The sequence below is a fragment of the Strix uralensis genome, chromosome 2, assembly GCF_047716275.1.
Source record: "Strix uralensis isolate ZFMK-TIS-50842 chromosome 2, bStrUra1, whole genome shotgun sequence".
NCBI lineage: Eukaryota > Metazoa > Chordata > Aves > Strigiformes > Strigidae > Strix > Strix uralensis.
In genome coordinates, this window is record NC_133973.1 from 79,878,349 (window position 1) to 79,903,508 (window position 25,160).

The following is a 25,160-nucleotide window of genomic DNA, read 5'->3' on the forward strand; positions in this document are numbered from 1 at the left end:
TAGTCTGAGTAAAATTACTCTCCTTAGTTTCCACACCCTGACCTGGTTTCTCCAACCCCAAAGTGGGGAATATTTTCAAATCTGATCTGCTCCCTTGAAGTCAACACCCGACCCAAACAATGTCTTGTGTGAAATAACATAAGCGATAACACATCTACTGCCATTCAAGGGCATACAATCTACTTCAAAGAAGGATGGCTTTACCAGAAGAAAGCCCATCTCATCTACATAACTATTTCCTATACCCATAGAAGGTAACAAAATGACATTTAACACCCCACAAGTAATTTCTGTAAGCATGTGACACCCTCAGGACCACCTATTCAAGGTAATGTTCTGAAACCCTGCACAGTAAAGAAAGTGGATTTCTCTTCAAATTATGACTTCCCTTTCAGTGAAGGGGGATGGATGGGGTGGAGGTTTGTTTTGTTTTTTAAATACAGCATTTCCACTCCATCTTTCCATGATACTCAACTTCTGCAGACTCAAACGTATGACCAGGCTGGTGCACACCTACTGACTTACACTGACTGTTTGTAGATTTAGAGCCTATGCACTTCTAATGCAGGATGGCCCAAGCTTTTTTCCAATGTAGCTCCAGATTTGGACACCAAAGTTTGCTGATGTGCTACATGCTTACCCAGAACGAGAGCATTCTGGTAAGCTGACACCCAGCCAACCAAGTGAGATGATAGAGGGCTGTTCAGATCCTGACCTACATTTACTCAACTAAAGAGCAGAATCATAGATTACATAGTCTGTTCACATGTAAAACACACAATTTTAGGTACCCAATCCACAACTAAATTCCAGCCTAAAAGCTATTAAGATCCCACTGGCATTTATTCGTGCTGTATCTACGCTAGCAATAGAAGGAACTTTCATTTCAAGGTATTACTTCTTTTGGCTTCTTGACCACTGACTTACAGTATGAGTCAAAGCTTCCTAGTGGCTACTATTTACCTTGCCCCTATTGCTTCTGGTAGCGAAGACAGCATCTGGATGTAAAAGTCTTGAAATCATTTAGAAAGCTATGCAATCCCTAACAGTCTTCCTCCTTCTCTCCTCCCCTCATTTACAAAAAAACCCCAAAGAAACACAGAATGTTAATACATTTCACAGTATTGTGACTGACTTCCTTTCATCTTGAGATTAAATGCAATTTCATATTTAAATGCAAACATACTGCCAGAGTATATTAGATATTTTAGACACACAGAGAACTGGTAGAATAATCAGATTGACTATCTGAAAGACTTAGAAGAAAACAAGGGAAATTTCTCAAAGAAATCTGTATTCTACTTAAAAGATTCAAGGTACACAGGATAACTTAATCCTTTTCCCCATATGAATAAATTAACCTATTACAAAGGATTACTTTAATAATGGCTTATTTTGCTTGAATATACTGTACTTAACTGAAAACTGTGCTCTTCAAAAGAGACTGCTTGCCATATTCTCTAAGTACGCAGGCACTATTTTTCACAGAACCAAGGAAACTGGATCTAAGATTTAGGACCCAATACAGTATCTTTGTAAATCAGCTTCTGAGAAGAAGACTCTGTTCCACTTTGGATTTAAAACTTGACTGAAGACTGAAACTATCTGACTGTCCAAAGGCAGCAATCTAAATTTTGGCAGCTGGTTTGGAAAAAGGGCAAGCTACTTGACAGTTGGCTGGAGAAGCATTTCCATGTGTAGCATTAAGCAATACTTCAAGAAACAGTAACTGCAAAGAGATGCACACACAAACTCAGAATCAACACTGACATCACGTAATTGGTATTGCAGCAACTATGTCCTCAGTTAATCAGAGTTGAGCGACATTCTCCCACGTTTGCAAACAGCAGCGCTGCACTGCAATCAGACGTGCAACTGCAGACCACACACTCCTAACAAACTTACTAAGGAAGCAGCAGCAGCCAGAGGAGCCATTGCTACATGAATTTCAGAATAAGCTACTGCAGCTTTGCTACAAACACAAAGACTGTCTGGTATTCATACCTGCAAGAGCCATTCCTCCCAACTGCCCTGCAGAGAGTACGGTAGAATGGCTCTGTTTTTGTCATACATACTCACTAGTAAGATTTCCATTAAACATCTGTAATCTGCAACACAGAACTGCTTTCTCCATCACAGTCTTCAAAGAACGCCAACAAGACAGCATCAGTTTCACTGGCAAATTCTATTTATTTTGGCATAAGGGACATGCAAGCTGTTCGAAGCAAGAGGAAGAACTAATTTTATTTATTCTTAAGCTTACAGAAATTTTGTGTAACAGAGGGAATAGAGTTTCACATATTCTGAGGAATTTTGTTCTGGGGTTAGATCAGTTTATTTTTGCAGTGTAAGGCTGAAATGCACAAAATACCCATTGAAGAAAAAAACCAATCCAAGTGAGTTTTAGGTGGGTAATATCCAACTGTGTTTATATGGAAACTCTGGGCACTTCCTGATCATGAAGTATTGTCAACACATTCATGAAAGATGGAGAACTCCTATGCAGGTGAGAAAACACGCAGATGCATGCCACTGAAATTCACTGATTTTAACAGCCCAGTGACTAAATTAAGAGCCTGGGATCCTTCTGCAGTTAGTGAAAAGACACAGAAACCTTCAAAGGTTGATCCATGAGGCCCCTAGTGATTTCCCAGGGTGACCTGAATATAGCGACATAAAGCAGGGTTCAATTACGTACTTTGAATCCCATGTTACTTATCCTTTCTTTGTGAACCAAGAATGATCCCTAGTGTAAGTGTCATCGAGCAGAGATCATCAACTGCCAGGCACACAAAAGAGACTTTTCAAAGTGCTGTGCTAGTTCACGCAACACCTTCTGCCTTCACCTTCATCACTGCACTGCAACTTTTATCAGTCATTTATTCATACAAGGTAGCTTAGCTACAATACCTTTAAAGAACAGGAAAGACAAACTCAAGTAATATGTACACATATGCTCTAGAACATCAGAACTGAGATGAAACTTGGCTCAGAACCCAGTCTTAAAAGCAGTGTAGTTCCAACTTAGGCCTCCAACTTACCACATTTTTGAAGTCATCCTCTGCTTCATCAAATTTTCCTTGCTTGAGCAGTAAGTGTCCTCTCTGTAATCTTGCCTGAAATGAAACATAATTTCTGTTGATTTCCAAATTGGAATTCAGCAAAGTATGAACATAAGCTTCAGTTTTCTTCAGTAGGGGGAAAAAAAAAAGTTTCATTTACTACAGCTAACAAGCTGAAACAGACAGATTATAACATCTATTCTGTCTTCTCCATTTGACAATGTTTTTATGAGGCCTCTCAGGTGGTAAAGGATCACTCTGCACCAGAACTGAGGGACAAAAAGCAGCCAGTTTTTATGAGCAGCTGCAACTCATGTTGAAGAGTTGCACAAAACAAAGTGAATGTTTACCTTACACCACTTTCCTGATTAGAACTGCTTACAGATTTTAAGAAATTAGAATAAATAATAAACAATTCCCACATTTAATTCTTCCACTAAACTTTCAGAATAATAGAAGCTATGTAAAAAGACAAGTTAATGATTTAGAAGATTTTGATTTATGATAAGAATATTTTCATGCAATGATGAACTTAGTATTTTCTCCTTCATTGTAAGTGATACAGGACATGCCCCTGCCCATGGAAAAGGGAGACAAGAGAATCAGATGGAGAGGACTTCAGCATCAGTCTCCAACTAGCGAGGCAGTCTCCACACACAGAATGTAGTAGTGAGAAAAGGGCAAGTAAATCAGAACTTGCAACAATCCCATAGGAAGAAACAGTGAGATTAGGACAGTTCCTGCAGAGAAGAGATGAGTCAAATCAAATGCTGATTAAGACAGAAGAAAAACAGAGGTATCTGTGCACCTCCCCACCACCTCAGAGGTCATAGCCTTGGTGACTGAGAGGAGAATAACCACAAGTGAGAGAAGGAAAGTGTTTAGCACAAATCCATGAGGGACTTAAAACTACTATTAGTTGTCAGAATAACTGGCTAGACTGTACTCAGCACAGTTGCAAGTTCAAGCACATACACCATTGCTATTATTTTATCCTATTTAAAGCCTTCAAAGCAATAGCGTATTTTCTATTTCTGTTTAGCAAAATCTGAAAAAACAACCTTCTTCGAAGTACGTTTTACACTTGAACAATTTTCAATTCCAGTAATACTTACTGATGTGAAGTCCTGCTTCAGTTCAACCACTTTACTTAAATCACGAATTGCTGCTTTAGATTTGCCCATGGCCAAGTACACTGTGGCTCTTCTGTAATAAGCAATGTAGTTATCAGAGTCTCCCTCTGCAAGTGAACAAAAAGTAATCAGAATACTATTGCAAAGCAACCAAAACTTTGGGTACAGCAAAACTGTAATGACTAAGAATATGTTATCTGACTTTTAAGCCACTGGAAAAAATGGTATTTATCAATAAACCATAACGTTTGTAATATCCAAGCAGTGCTTTCTACACAGTTTGATTATTTAATAATAAAGATTACAGAAAACACAGTAAATGCCAAATAATTAAGAGTATTGAAGGTGAAATATGTACATGTTTTCCAGCTCTGTAGAGGAAAACAGCCACTACATACTAACTCTTTACCTCCAAGTGCAGGCCTACATTTGAAAGCATGTTAATTCATCATTCTCCATCCCAGTCCCTGTCCGTGATCTAGGATGCAAGCAAATAATCCCCAAATGACCAATGTGTTAGTCCAACGTCATCACAGACGCATAAACGCTTACACCATCTATTGAAATAGCAGCAACTTCTTTAATATTAAAGCGGGCACCAACAGCCCCTCTTAACAGCAGACAAATGCATGTACATTATTAAAACCTGAAGACTAATTTCCAGGCTCACATATTCCATGTTGTCTGCCTGTCAAACTTCCAAGATCCAGCAATTTTAACATTCTCTAGGCTAGCACATATACATACACCCTTCCAGAAGGCAAACACCAGTCTCTGAAACTAAGAAGAATTTTCTTAATATTCTTCTCTATGCAGTATTTCAAAGAAACACGTGACAGTTACTGTGGGCTCTCAGGGAGGGGTAACTCAGACCACCCAAACAACCATATGCAGTAGAAGACAGTAAACTTTTTACTGTGCTATTAAAGAAAACATAATGGTCAATCCAGAATTTGTAGACAAGAACATCTATATCTGAGGAATAAAACAAGTATTTCTCTTCCTCACCTCATTTGAGGTTAAAATTAAGCTTTAAAATAAATGAACAAACAGCATTGCTAAAAATTTTATGGTAACCAAACTTCATAACTGGCCACTTCCATCTCCAAAACATTAGTTCAGTTCTCACTGGAAAAGGTATGTGCACCCTTTCTCTACAATGTCTTGGCTGTGGAAATGCTAGTGTCCAGCACGGAAATTTAATAACTCCCATGCCATATGCCACCTAGCACACCAGCATTATGGACATCAAGTAAATTCAAATGTTACTACCTTTAATAAAAGGAAGTCCTACTGCATACAGCTGTGTAGAGTAGGCGCAAATCAACAGCTGAAATTAAGGAATTTTATTAATACACAAAGGATGAAAGACAGGAAAAAGCTAACCTAGAACCCACGTTCCAGCACCACATGATGATCTTTCTGACAGAATATGGTTTTGTCTCAGTTCCCCAGTAACAGTAATGAATAGTAATTGACATTTACCCAGAGAGAAGGCATAAGCCATCAACCTGACGAGATTGAAGAAAGAGTTGAAAATCTGAAGAGAAAGGAAATGGACAGTAGCTTTCTTCTATTTTAGATGTTTGCAAAAAAGAAAAATAGGTTGGCTGAGGCAAGACAAAAAGATCCATTTACCTCACAGTCTACAATAATGCAGTACAGGCAAAAAAACAATTAGAGAAATTTCCTCTCCCCTCCTCTACAAACACAGTAGACAAATTGTGCTTAAAATAATTTCAAAAAGGCAAAATAAGAAGAAAAAGAAGTCTGATGAAAGTTGAGGCAATCCGGCTCAAATCAACATCCAACTAAGAATCCCATCAAAGTCACAACAGAGGTGGTCACACTGTAGTTCTACCAGGTGCTTGAGTGTTGCTGGCAATGCTGAGTTTCATCCCATGGAGGCACCTCACTGCCCATCCCACCTCACACCCCTGCTGCCTTTGCACCACCACAGACTGAACTGGACTTTTCACCAAATCCAAGTTAAAGCTTGCCAACCAATAATAAAGGAAGAAACCATGCTGTAACACTAACCCTGCTCAGATTGCAAAGGAGTGCTTTGGCAGCGACACACAAGGCAAAAGGAGTAACAGACCGCCTCTTGCTGGAATGAGAAGCTTCCTTAGCACAGAAAAAGGGGAAGATCTCCCCCCCCACTCCCTTTATATAAGGGAAGTTAATCTGAGAGAACTCACAGAAAATATTAATAATTCAGAATCAGCAGATATTTCATTTACATATCACTGTTAGACCAAGGCATAAATAGAAAAGTTTTAATAGTATGACTCATTAATGTGTAACAACTTGGTATTATTGTTCTCACAGAGAAAATGATGCACTTGTACACATTATAACAAAGTCCAAGAACTTAAAAAAAACCCAAAACACCACGCAAGTGAGAAATTGTAGTGTTAATGGACACTGCTCTTTACTGGTGCTGTCTCTACGCTTCAATGCAGCAAAATTACTTTAATAGAACAAACACTTAATCTCTCAGTTTGTTGAAAATGCAGAACACCAAAACAAGAACTCAGTCACTAGTTGAGTATAAGACAGTGACAGTTCAGTATCTCAAACCTGTCGCATCAGTTTCACTGGAGCATTACTCACTTCAAGATTTAATTAAAAAAAAAGAGACTATTTTAAGCATTGAATTTTTTACAGTGCTAGAGAGAAGAAAGCATGGATAAATTCAACCTTTCAAGGACATACTTCGAAAAACTTCATAAAGATAAAACCTAATCTTGATGGGACTAGATACAGGCAATACCTCATCAAACAATACCACAGTCCATTATAATCGCTTTCATACAGCTAGCTTGCAGAACAGCCGTGACTTCGTGTTCATGTATCATGTAGTTAATTTAAGAGTTTCTTTTATCAAAATCAAAGCATAAATATTCTACTGCATCTCTGTTGGCTCCTGTCCAAACTGCTGTATAAAGGTGCCCCAATTTTTGACACTCATGGAATGCAATTTGCAAGACAGCAGGATACTTAATAAAGCAAATAGGAAAAAAAAAACCCACCCAAAGGCATTTCAGTGCAAGAGCCACTTTCCTGAGGTACATACCTATAGCTGCATGGAAGTGAGACAAAGCATCTGCTAGCTGTCCAGCAGCCAATAACTTCTTTCCCATTTCAAGCTGTTTCTCTACTTCTGCATTTATTCCACATTCAGCTCCTTAAAGAAAAACAAACAAACAAAAAAAAATAAATAAAGGTTTAGAATGACCAGTTTGATTATACCAAATGCATAGTGATAATACAATACAGATAACAGTTATTGATGTTGAGGCAGAAGCCACATTTTCCCATATCAAAATAACCTGCAACCTAATAAACATGTAGCATATGTCTTCCCTGTCCTAAAAAGGGATGTCAAAGTAAATAGATAAACACTGAAAAGCACCGCATTGTGAGAAGGTGCCAAATATGCATTTCTATTCCTGTCTATACGTTTAGTAACATACTTCTGCACATCAAGCTTTATATATCAACTATAAAAAGTTTGACAAAATACCCTTCTATGTGGGTTTTCAATTTCAAAAGAATCTGGAAAAACACTCATAATGCACACATAGCAAATATAAAAAGGCTTTAAGTTAAATTTTGTGACCCTACTGATAACTTAGGAACACACTGAGAACTGTTAGCTACTTCAGAGATCCGCCTCTCATCTACTGCACTTCTGTCTCATCTTTATTTCCAAGGCAAACTGTTTCCAGAGCACAAGTTTTGATATAAACAAAATTCTTACTCCCTTTTCCTTTAACCAGTAGTATGAAAATCATACTGAAGTTGTATGATTTTGAAGTGTCAGTTTTAATTTAAAGCTAATAACTTACTACTGCTCAACCAACAGGGAAAGACTATTGTTGAGAAGTGAGCAGCTGAGTGCAAGAACATGCTGTACCATACATCAATTCAACCACAGAGGTTTTTCATTTGTACTGCTTCCAGCATTCTTCAAATCAGGACAGAATTTCACTGCAACTTGTCAGTTTATGACTATTAAAACTTTCACACTATAAACAATTTTCTAAGAGCATATCCTATGCATAAATTTAAGCAAGGTAATATATTAAAATCCCAAATACCTTACATTAGAAAACAATGAACTACTATTACTAGGAATCAGTTTCTTTCATTCAGGTTTTGTATCAAGCTAATTCAGATAGGCCCTTGAATTAATCTTTAGTATGAAAGTCGTTTCTTAAGAGTCTGAATAAAAACATTATACTACACAGATTGAAGGAAAGTATATCAAAACTTCTCACACTGAAAGGTGATTAATCTAAGTATTTGTAATGAAAGAACAATAGTTTCTGATCATCAAGCCATCAAGGTTTTAGAACTAGGAGCTCTCAGTACCTGGGATCATAATTTAATTTTCCTTCCTACTCCTTAATACAGTTAATAATTATTTTAATTCCACAATATAAGAAAATCATTGAGCTGTCCATATTAAAATGAACAAAATGCCCTCTGTATCCACTGGAAAAAGCTCTATCTGCTAAAAGATTGGTAATAATTCAGGAAACTGGATTCAAAGGCTTCAATTCAATTATTTGCTTTAGAACAGTGACAGTAAATAAATTCCTTTTTTTTTTAATTAATGGAAATTACTTTATAAAATAAGCCCCAAATTTCCAGTCAGTATTTCTTTTGTTTAAATAAAGTTAAAATAGTAGTTACTTATCATATAGTCAATTTGGGATCTTATTAAATGATACATTTTAAAATCCATTCTAGGTATGTATAGCTCTGAATAAAATATAAATAGCTCCACTGATAGTAGAGAAGTATTTCTTGACTAATCTTTTCTCACACAGTATTCTATTTCAAGGCAGCTTTTACATGAATGTCCAATTATCAGACAAATGGTGATCAAAGCTTTAAGCTAGTGAAGAAGTAAAATGGCAAAGAAGAATGTCTGAGTAGTCTAACGTCCTCTAAAATGACAAAGCACGCACTGGAATAAAACAAAAAGAAACCAAAAAACCCAACAACAAACCCACCACAACAAAACCAAAACAAAACTGGAAAACAAACCCACCACAAATTTCCCTGACTTTTGAAGTATAGTAGCAACAAATCAGGTATCAAACCATAAACAGACAGAAGTATTCAACATGAGCTGAAACAAAACAAACAAACAATCAATCTTAATCTTCATCCCTCCTGTCTCTCCCCACCTATTAGTATTTGAAATCTTTCAAAACTTGTCTGTTTGGAGCAGTATCCTAGAAGTGGGCTGTAAATTACTCTTTGATGAACCTTCCAACCGCCTAAACATGGCATTCAATTTTCACGGTCTCAAGCATCTGAAGGAGTGCCCTTGTTTCACACTCAGTCACATCAGGAAAGCTCCAAGAACAGATTTTCCACAGTAAAATACACCTATACAATTCAGTGTCTTACATATATGTTATGTTAAGTACAGTTTTACAGTTACATAATACTTTAGGCAGGAGAGCCATCTTCTTCCTTGAAGATACTGATGATAATAAAGGAAATTAAAAAGCTGACCATGAATAGTAAACAGGTAAGAAATAAACGCAAAAGCAACACGAATAGAGAAATAAGGCAAACTGTGAAAGACGGTAGGTTCCCTGCAGAACAAGGCTAATTATACTAGACATACATTAAAACTTGGCACTGCAAGTTGCTGAACATCATAAATTGAAGTGGGAATCTCCAGAAGCAGCCTATATAGTCAGTGTAACCATGATGAAAAGTGACATTTACCATAACTACTTGGGAACACAAGCCAGTACACTGACCTGATAGTTGGGCTGTTTATCCATATAAATCTATTGCTTTTTCATTTTCTGGCCGTAGGCAAACAATTGCTCTAAATAAACCACTCCACAGTAGACATCTAAAAACTGTTAACATAGGCAGAGGAGTCTAAGGACTCAAATTCTGTGTAACCTATTTGGGTACCTATTCCCTCTTTGGTCTGGGAATGAACATAAGGACTCAAGTTCAACTGGAGGAAAAAACCAAACCAAAACAAAACCAACCCCACAGAGCTCTTTCCAACAGATAGCCATCAGTGAGCTGGATACCAAGGGCCCAGCACTACAGCTGAAGAAGCTTTGTATGCTCCAGCAAGAAACTAAATTTATACAAGGGATATGCATGCATACTATTTATTTTTAAAACTTCCAAGTATTTTGATTTGCATATTATGTCTAAAGCCTGCCTAATTGTTACCTATTCACCAAGGACCTCAGAAAACCACCCACAAGAGCCCCAGCTGTCAAACCAAGTCAGATATTCTGGATAAATTCAGAGTCTGTAGTGCTCGCACTGATGCAAGAGTGGAAGAGTGAAAAAAATACCCCAAAAACCCCAAACAAAAAAACCCACCCCAAACTACTCCCAGATAAGAACTGGTACAAACCCTGAGGACTTGAAGTCAGTCAGAAGGCACAGGAAAGATAAGCAGGTGCAGCTAACCTGTTTTTCCAGTTAAATACACTCACTTCAAATTAATTATAACTTCCTGGTAAGACTTTTGTTTTATTAGAATAATTGGTACTAATATGTGGGTACCTAAGTATACAAACTTCCAACTATATTCTCCTATAATCAGCCATATCCACAGTGTAAAAAGCTTAAGAAAGCCTTCCAACCTGCAAACAGTTTCAAGATTTTACAGTTGTCTACATACTCCTCTTTTTCCCCCTTGTAGAATTTCTACCTACCTTTTTTTTTTTTTTTTTTAAATCTTGTCCCCAAGCTGGGCAACAGGACTATGAAAATAAACAGAATTAGTTCCAACTGTGTACCAGAAACAGAATTGTTTGAAAGACAAAGAAGAAACACACATGTCACTAGTCTTAATTACAATGATCTAATTTTTTTTGTTGTTGTTGCCTAAGCGAGCTTGAAGATTGTCTTGTCATTTGAGTTGGAGATCCTGCTTTTGGGGCAGTCTTAAGTTTGCTGTTATTTTTAAACAGGTTTGGGCTTTGCTTTTATGTGTGTTTGCAAGTGTGTCTGTCAAGGACAAGACTGAACAAAGTAAGAAGTGGACAAGCAGTTTCAGGAGCAATACAAAAAGGCTCACAAGGAGCCTCAGAGCATCCAGTTGAGCAGTGTGTAACTTCCATCCATCAAGTTTTTACTCCCTCCATTTACAAAGACAGTTGGTAAATAGAGCTAAGATTGGCAAATCAAAAAGCCACCCCCCTACCCCCCCAAGTATCCTTTGCTATTCGGGGTGAGTAAAAAAACCTCTCAAACCCAGGACAGAAATGTACAGCATGGGGGGTGGGAGTGAGAGAAACACTTAAAGCTGGTGGTCTGACAATAACTAACTGAGCTCTGTATACTCAAAGCCTGTTTCTTCTTTCTCTTACTACATTTCCTTTCTTTTACTACTAGGAAGTAGAGGAGAAAGAGGAACAGTGTGGACAAACAGCCATGAAGGACGGATCTTCCCAAGAGGTGATTTGTGTCAAATGGGAGCTTATTCAGCACAAGTTGGGGTATTTGAAGAGGTGGAATTCAGGAAACACAACAATAAAGGCTGAATGGCCCCCTACCACATCACCAAGCCTTTGAAAACCTTTTTACTGAACTCATTTACCAGCCAGATAAAAATTAGTATTCACATATATCAACTGTAAGATGAGAAGTTAATACAGGCTGACCATTCCACTGATTCATGAATCAGATGGCACAAGGCAGACTTCTATAATCAAGACAGCAAGATGCAAACTTAAATGTGAATATGAACACCTCAAAGACCAGTAATATTGGGGAAAAAAAATCCAGATACTTAAATAATGTAACCTCCCTAAATTCCCTAACTACACACTCTGGAAAATGAACTCATGAACTAAGAGGTTAGTAAGTTCAGTAAATAAGATCCAAAACCATTGCATTTCATTCTATTACTCTACACCTTTATTAACTGAAGAAAAATATACCCCAAATTAGGAAACGGGGCTTTGGTAAGTCCACATAGCCATTAAATCATATACTTGAAATAGGTTGGCAACTCCAAATAAAGAATCTTCAGCAGGAGCATCACTGCCACAATCTTAGGGAAAAAAAAAAAAAAAGTATACTTTGATCACAGTTACTATTTTTCCTCTAACACTACCAGAATACACATCCAAAAAAGCAATTCAACACCACAATATGTTGTCTTATACTACAGAGCATCTTTGCCACAGTATGTTCCTGTTGCCACTCAGTCTGAAGTATTCATTAGTTTAGTATATCAACTGAATTTCTAATGTCAAACCCAGGTCAGTCTTAAATCTACAGACTTATTCTAACTATTGACAGTTTCAGTTCTACTTCAGTCTGCCACTGCCAGTGAAAGAACATTTCTCAGATGAAACTCTGACTATGTGCGCAATTGTATAACCAAGTTATAAATTTAACAGGAGCCTGTGAATAAAAGTTTGATCATACAGGTGTTGCTGACAGCATACTCTGAAAGTAAACAGGCTGCATAAAGTTCTGATAAACTTCTCTGCTGAACTTCAAATACTAATGGTGAGAGAAAAATCAAAAACCAAAAAACGCACAACAAGAAGACAGAAACATAAAAAAGTTTCACACCACTGTCAAAAGCCTTAGCAAATTTGCAGGCCTGATACCAATAATGGTTGTGACTGAGGACAGCTGAAAAAGCCTTTGAACTTGGGAACACATAAAATACATACACAAGGGAGAAACTGAACTGGTCAGTATGGAACTGGCCAATGCTGTCACACGGTTGCACTAGAGGACACTACGACGTTTTCAGGACCTCACAGTAGTTGGCACCCTATCATCAAGCCAAGGAAAACGAAGCACCCATCAATCTACCTCAGCCAGCACCGCCAGGAATTCAGATAAAGCCAAACAAGTTGCAAGCAGTGACGGTGCCCTCATTACACACGCTTCGCCACAGCCTTGATGAGGTGGCAGTTCTGCACCTCCCTCTTCCTCACACCCCTTCCAGCAACACTCCCCGCTCAGGACACCCCGCGGGGGCTGCCCCGCCGTCACGGTGGGGTCGGCCCCTGGGCCTCCCCCCGGTCCGGCCCGGCCCACCCCGCGTACCGCCTGGCTCAGGCCCGCTGGCTCCCCACGGGCAGGCCGCAGCCCCGCCGGGTCCGCTCCGCTCGCCACCGGCACCTCGGCCCGCCTATACCGGCTGCCCCACAGCCCGGGCAGACACCCCAACACCCCGCACCGGTGCGACCGCCGCCGACAGCCCGGAAGGAGGGAGGACGATCGGTCATCGGCTCCCCTCAGCCGGACACCGCTGCGGGCCCAGCAGCAGCCCCGCCTCGGGCTCGCTTGCCCCACGTCCCGGCGGGCCGCGGAGGGAAGCAGCAGCCGCCCCTACCGCCACACAGCTGTCGGGCCGGGCCGCAGCTCCCCCGCGGCGCCCTCCCACTCCCACGCGCGGCCCCCGGAGACGCGGACACTCCCCCAGCCCTCACCCTGGTACTGCAGGTCGAGGAGCACGAGCAGGAAGGGCAGCGCGGAGCCCAGGCGGCCGGCGGAGGCCGCGGGAGACACCATCTCCGCCGCCCCCCGACGCCCGCGGCGACAGTGGCGGCACCCCGGTCCAACGGCTCCAACTTCTCCGGGGTGGGTCGTGGGCGTCACTGATTGGCTGCGCCGCGCGCGCGCGCCCTCCCACTCGCCCCTGGCGCTCGCCGAACGTGGACACGGCGTGAAGGCGCCCGTCCGCGCGACGCCGGGCCCCGCCTGCGCGGGTGGAGGCGGGGGGAGAGGAGGAGGGCGTGGCCCTGCGCCTGCGCAGCACGACGGGGCGGGGCGCCGCCGCCACTGAGCTTGCGCGTTAGGGCAGCCTCGCCCCCCCCCCCCCCCCCCCCCCCCCCCCCCCCCCCCCCCCACGGCCCCGCGCATGCGCAGGAGAGCGGAGCGACGCCAGCGCCCACAGCGGAGTGCCCTCACTGGACATGGCGGCGCGGACTGGTGGGTCTGGTCAGGCGTCGGGTTCCAGATCTCCAGCGGAACGATAGACGCTGAAGTGTCCCTCTCTGAGTCTGTATTTATCTCGGGTCTCTTTGCTCCACCCCCTCCTACCGCAGCCAGGCCTCTCTTGGGGCGAGGAGGGCTTTGCTGCAGGCACGGCTTTAGCCCGTTTGAGGGTGCTCTGCAGGTGCCGGCAGGCCTAGAGAAGGACGCGGGCTGCTCGCCCCGGGCTAACCGGGGGCTGAAACGGCTGGCTTCGGCGCTAACGGAGCGAGTTTAACACTGACAATATAAAGGGCCATATTTTGGGGTGTGATGGTTGCTGTTATTCTTCATTCTTTAAAGATGGTATCTCTGGACTACTCAAATTGTAGAAAAATTGAGCAGTAAGTCACTAGTAAGTTGATCCTGGTTCTTTATCGCTGTGTCTGACCTAGTCATAGAGCAGAGGATGGCAAGTGTGATTTCAAACTGTGCTTGACTGCCCCTGGGACACAATCCTGTTTTCCACTGAGAGCAAAGCCCAGATAGTCAGCATGGCCTTAACTGTACGCTGACTTCCAGGCAGGCAAAAAAAAAAATATTAAGGAATTTACCAGACCACAGAAAAATTGGTGATGTGACTTAACAGCGTGCAGTATTTTCAAGATAAAAGTTTGTATTGTATCTGTACACTGAAAGCAAAGCCTATGTAAGATAGCCTGCAATGTAATGCATATTTTTTGAGATCTCTTTTCATTTTTTTCCTTATAAAAATACTATCTTTTCTTAGCTACCACAGAAAAACTAATCTTGTATGTGCCTAGTTAGTAGTTTGTTATTTCAAATTACTGTTGGATGAACAATTCATATTAGGGGTGTATTACATGTTATACTCCATCAATGTGAAAAAAACCACTATGTTCTCAGGAGAAATCTGCCGAGAAAGTAAAAAACTTGAGGCTTGAAGTCTGATTTGACAACCACAGAAATGTCTTTTCATTCAGCAGGTACGGTCACATTACCTTTGTCACCCTAGACAATTATAATTTACAAGCTTTTTTGAAAGATCAGACTGGAGAAAAGTTACCCCTCTTCAATGTTTCATTTGGAAGATGATGCTTCAAAGGTATCACCTTGAAATTTGACCTGCAAAAGACATTCAGAAATAAGAACTTGAAATAATTAAAGAAGTGATAGATGTGAGATGAATAATTGATGACATTCTAAAGATGTCAGCATGAGGAAGAACATGACAACTCTGTACCACTATGGATGAGACAAAATATGAAAGCCTAAAACTGAACTGAGCAGAATGCAATCAGTGTTACAGTAAATTAATTCCTTTGATTTACCTGAGGAAAAAAGTATTAGACCAAAGCCAGATGAAATGAATATGAAAGGAGAATTTACATCTCCAGCCCCCTAAGATAAGTGAAAATAATGCTAAGGATGATGATATACTTAATGGACCCTTAAGATTAGGAGAAAAAAATCTGGAGAAAAGTCAGTACTTCATACTGGAACACCAAGCATAAAGGTTCAAGCATCAAATCCCTTAAAGCAAGATGAAAGTAGTACGATTAAAGCATCAAGTATCATTTTAAGTAGGTGCTTGACAAGCCCTTGCATCTTGACATTGGCCCTGAAATGCTGAGCCAAGGTCAATATTTCAGGCTGACACAGTAATGTGGAGAACAGTGTGTAATACCAACACTACAAAATTAGCTGCTCAAAGAGAAAGCATTTATCAGTGTCACTCTGTGCTAGAAATGCCATCAGGTACATAGGATTACACTGTAATTCTTGAAAGAGACCGTAAACCATCAAGGACCATTCCTGATTATCATAGATCCCCAAACTTATATTATTTAGATATTAGTATAAATCTGGGATAAAAAGTTCTTTAACAAATATTCCCTTGTGCAATTTCAGAAATGGAAAACGAGAAATACTTGAAAAAATGAATATGACATGCAAACTGTATCTTGGAATTTGAAAAATGGCAAAGCAATACAGCTGTAATGTAAAAAGTATTTCAAAGGGATTTGTCAAAATTAGACTGGTATCAGAAACAAGTTTCTTCAGCAGTCTTGAGTTTTGGAGTGAAAGGGTGGATGGCAAAGACTAATGTTCAAAGTGCTCAAAAGATAACCAAGGAATTTTCTCTGAGTTACTGCTGGTAAAATATATAGTAACAGCAGAGGGCGACAATCAGCAAGGAATGACTCTTAAAGCTAGTCTACTTCTCAGAGACGGTGAACTGAATACGGTGACATATGGTGGAGGTAGTTTAATTTGTAGTTTCTACTTATTAACTGAGAAATCTTCTCAGATATAATACACTAAGTCTGGATTAGACATTGGCAACACACAGGGTCCTGGAAGGACCCTGGTGTGCTTGGCAATACATTTTAATTAATAATCTTAATTCCAAAACCACCTGAACAAATAAGATTTTCCTGATACAGGAAAAGCAGCAATAGAGCAGAATGTTATGTTGCATGCACAGTCTAGTATGAAAATAAAGGAGGAGGCAAGAGACAATCATAACACAGAGATACTATTCTCAGGGCTTCTTCTAAGAGGTCTCTTAGACTTACACCTTGTTTTTATTCTTACCTATGTACATCCCTATCAGAAACTTAGCTGTGTTGGAGCTAAATGAAATAGTACTGTGGAATTTCTACTCTGAAATTAAATTTTAAAACTTTGCTTCAAACATTAAAATATTGTTATATTTCTGAAATAAAGCATTCTGTTTTGAAAATATAGGGAAAATTTTAACATTAATGAACTCTCCTCTTTTTCTGATTGCAGCCTATTTTCATAACTAGTTTTGATTTCCCTGAAACTGTTTTTGGTTTACCTATCACTTATTACAAATATTTTTCTCAGCTCAACTCCGAGTTTCAAACCTGGATGATAACTCCAGTCTCTTTGTTTCTCTCAAACTTCTCTTTGATTTTAAAGACTGTGAAAAATGTCACTGACAAAGTACTGTGCCATCACTGAAGGTGTTTGTTCCTACCTTATGTGCTGCCAGAACACCAAGGTCTGCAAAGCTCACACTTCTGAGAATTAAGAGTACAAAGAGAGTATGTATGTATGTGTGCAACTGTACCTCTGCCTGCTCCAGCAGACACCTCCATACTCTTCCTTCCTATGAGGTGGGAGTTTCCCGTGTCTCTTAAGAAATTATTCAAGCCATTCAGCAACAGAATAGTCCTCACACACATTTTTACAAGCATGTAAGCCATAGGCATGTGATGCCATCTAGCATCCTCTTTTATGCACCCACCTCTGAATCAACAGTCTTCATTTATCCTCTAACTAACAGTCCAAAAAGGCAACAAAATTCGCCTTGCTGATGCAGCAATGATGGCCTGAGGAAATGAGGCATCCTGCATCTCTCTTACCACCAGATGTCCAGAGGCCAAGCAGAGATCATCTATATATATACATTGCCTCTCCTCACACTCACAGGTTTGCTTCAGCTAATCCTTTTTGCCATTCAGTACAGCAACCTGCAAACAAGTGCAACCTAAGGGAGACAACAGAGAGCTTGTGTACATCCCACAGAGTGACGGTATGTTCATTAACCGTTCATGTCCTTGTTTTCAGAAATTAGAGTTTTGCTGAATCCAGGACTCTGAAAAGTCCAGAAGGGGCACAGAGTCCTAAGGCACACCCTTAAATTTTGAGTATCAGGATTAACAGTGTTTGGGAAAAAAAGGAAAGGGGAAACAGATGCTTTGTGACTAAGGTTGTGAGAGATGGTGGTTCATTTTCCTTTCTCATACAGTTTACTTCTTGCCCACAAAATGTTTGTGTCCCTGTCAGTGTAAAAGCGCAATGTAGTTGTTAGAGGAAGAACAAATATCTAATGTATGCCATTAAAAATTCACCTAGGGTTTTCTAAGTGTTAAAAACTGAGTCCTTGATTCATTTTCAGTGTTCAGTGAGCTTCCTAATCTTCCAATTATATCAGTGGTTTCTAAATACAAAAAAGTTAAATACTACACATGTCAGACAATGGACAGTGGATGTTATTCTGAGTGCAAACTTGAGCTTGGCTGAGCAGAGCTCACTGGGTGCACCCAGTGGGTTGGCAGAGGGATATCTGCCCTGCCTGGAGATGCAGACCACCTGGAAGCAGTGCAAATATGAGTCCTGTTTCAGTGCTGCGTCCCAAGCTCAGCAAGAGAACTCTGGGGTGTGCTGACTGCTGAGTTACAGCAGACAGTGAGCCAGGCTGAGGCTGACATCACTTGAGTTGCTCTGCTGAGTATCCACAGAGGCTCCTGGTCAAACTCCACTTGACAAAGGAATGGCCTGAGCCAAGGGGAATTGCAGTCATCCTGGCTGAGGTCCTGCCTGCAGCCTTCCCTCTCCTCATCACACAGAGGTATGCAGTGTGTGCCCTGAGACTCTTGGACACATGTAAATTACAGCAGGTCAAGAAAGGGGTCTGAATGGTTAAGAAAATATCCCTGTGCTAAAGCTGTGGTACCTGTAATTACCTTATTCTTCAAATACTGGGGAAGAAGTTAATGGGAAGGCAAGAAGTCATCAGAAATGAGACAGAAATTTCAGGTTACACTCACCCAAGAAGTGAAAAAAGTTTCATGATGCTGTTCTTGGCATGTGACTTAGGTGTTCACCCTAAATAAGACAGACAGGACGCTATTACAATAACACCTATGTGTAAAGCAAATGCAAGTCACAATCAGTGAGTTTACAGACATTTCTTTAAAGTTGAATTCCCTCCATGTTTGGGAGAAAGGAAGATGAATGAACTGTGTGGCCATCTCAGTAAAATCCAGCTAGACTCGTTACATGAAGATAAACCTTTAAGAGAAACTGCTTTATTTGAAGAAAAGAAGATTTAGTTGAAGAACACTCTGAAGTACCCAAACTTGAAAATGAAATTTGTTAAACTACATGGGGCAGTGTCTCTTCAAACTGTTTAATCACAGCTGATGGTGTGTGTTGGAATGAAGGAGGTGGAATGTAGGAGACAGGAGAGTGGCTCAGCCTACCTTTCTTTTCTTTTAAATTCTTTGTTTTCCTGTGATAAAAATATATATTTAAATAATTTCCTCTGGTAAACTAAGTGGTGGAAAGATTGAATGAATCAAAGTATTATAGGCATTAAAACTGAAAAATGTGCAGTGGAGGGAGTTGGCAGGAAGGAAAAGATTAAATAAACTGAGAATCTGGCTAGACTTATCATTATACCTGTACCGTGCTACTCAAGCCATCTTTCCACCAGAACCAGTCTATTTCTCGGTTGCCAAGACAGTTTTTACACTGTCCTCTCAAATCAAAATATCTTGCACAACATGTATGGCATCCTCCTCCATCCCACAAAACACGCAGATGATTTTTTCACTTAGTACATTGCATCAGGGCCCCGAGGGCACTGCCAGGCCTGGCTGTCCCTGCCCAGCCTCTCCCCACCTGCCCAGGGGCCAGCACCCCACGTCATCTCCCCTGGGGACACCGCAGCAGGGCCCGTCTCCAGGTCCCCACAGCCTGGCCCTGCCGGGCCATGGGCCCATGGGGAGCCTGAGCCTCGGCCTGTCGCTGTCCCCAGAGAGGTGCCCCATGCTGGGGGCTGGGGCTGCCCCGGTGCCCCCGGCTGCCCTGCTGCTGGGGCCTGGGATGGGCCCTGTCTGCCAGGTCCTCCCCTGCTGCCCCATGGGGAACAAGCAGCTGGCCATGCTGTGCTCTGACATCTTCCACAGATACCCAGGACGTTTCCCAAGCAGCTATGGCCATGATGCCATCGTATTTCACCCCACAATCAGAATAATCTCTCCTTTTTGTGTTCTCCAGTTGCAGGTACCTCACAAATACCTTGCTCCAATCAAACTATACTAGGTTTACTTCTTGCACTTTAACTCTCTTTCCTCATCCCATTTAATTCTTTAATTCTTAGCTCTCTTCACCAGCTTCCCCATAAAAATCTTTCTACTTCCTAGAAACCTCAGGTCTTACCTACTTGTTTTTAATTAATTCTACCAAGAAAAAACATATTCAGCATTGCACTGTGCCAACAGAATATGGAAAATCCTCACAGAAGAGCAGATCATACAAAATAGTTTCATAAAACCATCATGCACACAACCAAAACACATTGGCACAGTCCTCTACGTTAAGTAGAAGACTTAAGAAGTAATGCAGGTGTAAGATTATTTGATAAACTTGGACCACAAATTGGGAATGTTCTTTATTTAAATGATTCCCCATAGTAGGCTGGCATGTGGAAAATAATGTGTTAGTGAGCAATAATGGGACTAGAATAGGAAAAACATAAAAATTTGAAGTGTGAAAGCACTGGGTGAAAGGCTGGGAATAAAACAATGCAAAGGGAAGAAAAGGATTTGAGTTAGGATGCTAGAAAGTGCGTCAGCGCAAATTTTAGCTTCCCAAAACACCTATTCAGCTATCATCTAGTAATGTAAAAAAACGTTGGTAGCTAAGTGGAGAAGCTAGTATTTCACTGTTTCTGAGGCACCTAAAAAAAAAAGCATACCACCTTGTCTGAAAACACCCAAAGCACCCCATATTCAAGAAATGAGCTGCTGAGAGTCTTTTTTAGTGCTTTTTGGGGTGCACAAGCTGGGCATACCCTTAAGCTAGTTCACCAGAGGAGCATATCCCACGTGTTCTCATAGTACGTCTGTTAAATGTGATGGTTACTGAACTTCAGAGGCAGCCAGCAGAGAAAGTTAACTGCCTCTCAAGGCAGCAATTCAGAGGATACATCACCTGTGCAGCTGGGTATCAGCTGAAACCTTCTAGGCAGATGTAGGTGCATGTTGGATTTATGGTGGTTGCACACCACTGCCTGTTTGTGCATGAACAGTAATTGCCTGTCTGCTCCAGCCAGACTGCTGGCTGTCCTAAACCTCCTGTGTCAAGTCATGCTGATAGGGAAAAGCTAAAATGCTCTTGGTTCTCTCCTAGTAAATCCATGCATGTTTTAGGAGAGCACTTTTGTCACCAAGCTATACGATATAGGGTGAGGAAGGAGGAACCAGGCACTAATGTGGGTTAAATAATGCCCGCTCTTGCCAAGTCAGGCTGTACCACTTGTAGCAAGTCATTGAAGATTAATCAAGGTCTGGAAGGAAGTAATAGGGAAAGAATGAGACTCTGCCTAGCAGACAGGGTGATGGCCCTCCCTCACAGAATAGAAAACTTGGTTCTAGCTCTTGTTCCAAGGGCTGACTGTGTATTTTATATTAAATAGATACTAGAATAAGCAACCAAGATCCAAGTGTTTCTGCACACTCCATACCAACTCCCCTCATCAACTGACGAGAATCTCTAACATTTTCTCACCCAGTCAGTGTTTACTTTGATACGAAAAACAGCTTCAACCAGAGATCCTTAGAAGGCACACCGAACAGCCTGTGGTGTTGCCATCTGGGCGTTTTAAGGCATGGGGTATAAAACTTCTTGGGCACAGAAGGGACTGCACTTGCACACCTCTCTTTCCAAGTGAGTGCTCCAACTGTTCACATAATGTGCTCATCAGCTTCTATTGCGTATTTGCCTCTGGGCCTGACCAAAAGAGGCTGTGACTGTCACACTGCTAGTTTTAAAAGTCCTCTCTTCATTACTAGTGTTAGTTAAGGTTTTCCACACTAAAGCCTTGATATCCCCATCTTCCTCTGGCAATGCCTGCTTTAGCAATTAGTGCAGCCCAACAGGAGCAGATCTGCAGAAGCAAAAGTCAGTACTGAGGATCTGACACCCACATTTTACAGGTTTTCCTGCAGACTACTTCTAGCCTGATTCAGTGGATTGAACACCCATTAGTGACTGAGCACAATGAGGTACCCACAGGACACTAAAAACTGGAACATTCAAATGATTACTTATTTTCTTAGATCTGGTGTACTCAGCAGGTGTGCCCACATCAACACTGTCACAACAGAATTTCATGGTTCAGGAAGGAAAGTTGGCATCTTGGTAAATCTCTGAGCATGCATGTTGAGAGCCAAAAGGTTTTCCAGAGCTTAATGCCTATGTACTCTGGAAAACAAATGGTGTCTCCCTGCCCAAATGGAACTCCTCAATGAAGTTTAGGTGTTGTAAATGTGTGATGGTCACGTCCTCTGCTGAATTTTCCGGGTATTTTATATTAGATACATACTATTTGAAATTTTCCTCCTTGCCACAAAGACTGCACAGTATTTGTTTTGGGAAAACAGAATTCGGAACCTTGCAGGGAAGTGAAAGAAAATGAGGAGGATCTCATGTAATCTGTAGCCGTTGTCCTGATTCCACCTGCACAATACTTGTGCAAAGCTTCTGACACTGTCCCACATGGCATCCTTGTATCTAAATTGGAGAGACAAGGATTTGACAGATGGACCACTCTGTGGATAAGGAATTGGCTGGATGGTCACACTCAAAGAATTGCAGTCAACAGCTCGATGTCCAAGTGGAGAGCAGTGATGAGTGGTGTTCCTCAGAGGACCAGTGCTGTTTAGTGTCTTTGTTGGAGACATGGACAGGGGGATTGAGTGCACCCTCAGCAAATTTACTGACAATGCCAAATTGTGTGGTGTGGTCGACACACTGGAGGGAAGGGATGTGCCATCCAGAGGGACCTGGACAGGCTGGAGAGGTGAGACCATGCAAAACTCATGAAGTTCAACAAGGCCAAGTGCAAGGTCCTGCACAAGGGTCAGGGCAATCCCAAACACAAATACAGGCTGGGTGAAGAGTGGATTGAGAGCAGCCCTGCAGAGAAACACTTGGGAGTAATAGTGGATGGAGAACTGACTATGATCCAGCAATGTGTGCTTGCAGCCCAGAAAGCCTGGGCTGCATCAAAAGAAGTGTGGCCAGCAGGTTGAGGGAGGTGATTCTCCCCCTCTCCTGTGCTCTCATGAGACCCCACCTGGAGTACTGTGTCCTGCTCTGGGGTCCTTAATATAAGAAGGACATAGACCTGCTTGAGAGGGTCCAGTGAAGGGCCACGAGGATGATCAGGGGGCTGGAGCACCTCCCCTATGAGGACAGGCTGAGAGAGTTGGGGTTGTTCAGCCTGGAGAAAGCTCCAGGGAGACCTTATAGCGACCTTCCAGTACTTAAAGGGGGCCGACAGGAAAGATGAGGAGGGACCCTTTATCAGGGAGGGTAGTGATAGGATGAGGGTTAGCAGTTTTAAACTGAAAGAGGGCAGATTTAGATTAGCTATAAGGAAGAAATTCTTTACTGTGAGGGTGGTGAGACACTGGAACAGGTTGCCCAGAGAAGTTGTGGATGCAACCTCCCTGGAAGTGTTCAAGGCCAGGTTGGACGGGGCTTTGAGCAACCTGATCCATTGGAAGGTGTCCCTGCCCATGGCAGGGGGCTTGAACTAGATGATCTTCAAGGTCCCTTCCAACCGAAACCATTCTGTGGCTCTGTGGTTCTATGATATGATGCACGTTTTGATTGAACTGAATTTCTTCACGTAATATGCCGTCAGGAAAGCATACTCCCGCCTTATCCTCTCACTGGAATTGGGTGTCCTTTTCTTTTGGCACGCTTCAGGAAAGAGGTCATGAGAGAGCCGCCCCGCCGTGGGAGGTTACATCCCCCAGTGCAGCCTCCCGAGGTGCCCCCGCCCGCCCTGGCGCGCTGCCGCCCCGCGGCGGCAGGGACTCCCCTCGCACTGCGGGTACGGTCCTGGAGCCGTTTAAATGCGTTGTTTTCGGTGACTACGTGGCAATAAGTGCCTTTAATTTCAAGAGTGAACGTTTGAAAAGCTTCTTTTAACTTCCCTTATATTTAAAAAACAAACAAAAAAAAAAAGGTTTGCTGTAGTCGAAGACGCTCTGGACGCCGCTCCTGGGCTAGGACCAAGACAAAGGACATCCCTCCTGGGCATAACCATCTGCCGGGCAGCTTTCAGGAGCCGAGAGGCGGCGAGCAGCGGGGCAGCCCTCGTCCGCGGCCCGCAGCGCCAGCCTCGGCCCCCGGCCCCCGCGCCGCTCCCCTCACAGCCGCGCTGCCACGACTCGGGAGGCGCAGGGGCACTGGGGAGACGAGGAAGAGGAGGAGGAGGAGGAGGAGGAGGAGTAGAAGGAGAAGGAGGGGAACTGCCTCCCTCTGCGGCACGCACCAGTAACCTCCCGGGGCGGGAGCGGGGAGCAGCCGCAGCCCCCGCCGCCCCTCCGCGCCGAGCGGCGGGGAGCCCCGCTCCGCCGAGCGCCTGGCCGCACCCCCGCCGCCGCGCGGAGCAGCAGCCTGAGGTGAGCGGAGGGGCTCCCCCCCTTATCTCCCCCCCTCCCGCCCCGGCGGGGCCGAGCGGCCGTTGGGGCGCAGGAGGGTGAGGGGAGGGAAGCGCGCGGCGGGGCCTCTCCTCAGGGGAGGGCGGCAGGGAGCGGGGAGGCAGCGGGGAGAGAGGCTGCTCTCCGGAGCGGAGCCGGAGGTTTTGGCGGGGAGATGGAGCCCGGCTGAGGGCCTCCTGCAGGCCCGGCCCTGCTCGGCCGGCTCCCGCGGCGCCCCGCCGAGAGCCCCGCTGCCTGGCCGGCGGACCCGGGCCTGGCCGGCGGGCACAGCCGGGGTGAAACGCCGCTTTTCCCCTGGGCCACCCACCCCGGTGGGAAGGGGTGTCCGGGGGAGCAGGCCTCCTCCGCCCCCCGCCACCCGCTCTGACTTCTGCATGGGCACAGCTCCAAGGATGGAGTAAATCTGACAGAAAGAAAGGGAAAAAGTGATCCGAAAAGGGCTGTCTCAGCCCGCCCGGACTCTTTCTGCCTCCACTGAGGTACCTGGGCGGCTTGTGCCTCTCCTCAGCTTCATGATGTGCCATTGCGAGCTTACGTTCAGTTAAAGCAGGTTTAGTTGGAGCAGCATGAAACTCTGGATATTCCCAACTAAATACGTTGGTCGAGGAGAATAAGCGTATCCATGGGTCTGGTTTAACTTTGCTGGCTTTAAATGACATGTGTTTTTTATTAAACCAGTGCATCTATGAGTTAAAGACCCTTATTGCATGTGTGCT

General features: G+C 42.9%; 2 protein-coding genes across 6 annotated transcripts in view; one reads left to right on the forward strand and one right to left on the reverse strand.

Moving 5' to 3' along the window:
- The window catches only part of DNAJC3 (DnaJ heat shock protein family (Hsp40) member C3), a 40,763-nt gene extending 26,832 nt beyond the window's left edge, over positions 1-13,931 (reverse strand). For 2 of the 4 annotated variants that reach the window (XR_012627604.1, XM_074859410.1), the window contains exons 1-4: positions 13,663-13,931; positions 7,275-7,385; positions 4,178-4,302; positions 3,042-3,116 (exon numbers count right to left, since the gene is read on the reverse strand). Coding sequence is in view for 3 of the 4 variants with exons in the window: in XM_074859410.1 (XP_074715511.1) it covers positions 3,042-3,116; positions 4,178-4,302; positions 7,275-7,385; positions 13,663-13,744 (393 nt within the window). In the remaining variant the exon portion in view is untranslated. Of the gene's footprint in view, positions 1-3,041; positions 3,117-4,177; positions 4,303-4,604; positions 4,674-5,467; positions 5,526-7,274; positions 7,386-13,662 lie in introns of those variants that run through there. The other 2 variants (XM_074859412.1, XM_074859411.1) reach the window with 2 other exon arrangements.
- A 9,935-nt stretch (positions 13,932-23,866) lies between these two features.
- DZIP1 (DAZ interacting zinc finger protein 1) overlaps positions 23,867-25,160 on the forward strand; it is a 42,264-nt gene continuing 40,970 nt past the window's right edge. For both annotated transcript variants that reach the window (XM_074859413.1, XM_074859414.1), the window contains exon 1: positions 23,867-24,405. The gene's annotated coding sequence lies outside the window, so the exon portion shown is untranslated. The remainder of the gene's footprint in view (positions 24,406-25,160) is intronic.